This window comes from Temnothorax curvispinosus, unplaced genomic scaffold, assembly GCF_003070985.1.
Source record: "Temnothorax curvispinosus isolate PA1 unplaced genomic scaffold, ASM307098v1 QBEX01001254.1, whole genome shotgun sequence".
Taxonomy (NCBI): Eukaryota; Metazoa; Arthropoda; class Insecta; order Hymenoptera; family Formicidae; genus Temnothorax; species Temnothorax curvispinosus.
In genome coordinates this window covers 5,834-6,295 of record NW_020211034.1, presented here as the reverse complement: position 1 = coordinate 6,295, position 462 = coordinate 5,834, and the positions used below count along the sequence as shown (strand labels likewise).

The 462-nt window shown below is 52.6% G+C and overlaps 1 protein-coding gene across 1 annotated transcript in view; it reads left to right on the top strand.

Moving 5' to 3' along the window:
- Positions 1–170: 170 nt before the first annotated feature.
- Positions 171–462, top strand: part of LOC112461759 (leucine-rich repeat extensin-like protein 3) — a gene marked incomplete at both ends in the record, with an annotated part of 6,097 nt that continues 5,805 nt past the window's right edge. Inside the window, one exon of the mRNA XM_025027141.1 lies at positions 171–386. Coding sequence (XP_024882909.1) covers positions 171–386 — 216 coding nt within the window. The remainder of the gene's footprint in view (positions 387–462) is intronic.

Sequence of the window (462 nt, the reverse complement as noted above, 5' to 3'; positions counted from 1 at the left end):
AGAGAGAGAGAGAGAGAGAGAGAGAGAGAGAGAGAGAGAGAGAGAGAACGGGTAAGGAAACGGGTGCGTGAGTGAGTGAGAAAGAGAAATAGAGAGGGAGAGAGGGAGGAAGAGAGAGAGAGAGAAACGCAGCGCTAATATATTTTCTAATTTTATATTTTCCATTCCAGCAAAAAGTTTAGGCACAGGAGTGCCAAATACAGCGGCGACGCCGCAGGCAGTGGAAATGACATCGCCACCGCTGCCGCCGCAACCACCACCGCCACTGCCACCACCCGCGTCGTCGGCACCGACACCGTCACCTCCGGCGGAGTACGTGCCGGCACTACCGCCGGGGTATGTACAGGCGTCTTGGCCGAAGTACATACTGGCGCTTCCACCGCACAGTGGGGCGAACGCCTCACTTTTCGGTCATTTGCTTATAACTTCTACATTTTTCAATGAAATAACTTGAAATTTGAC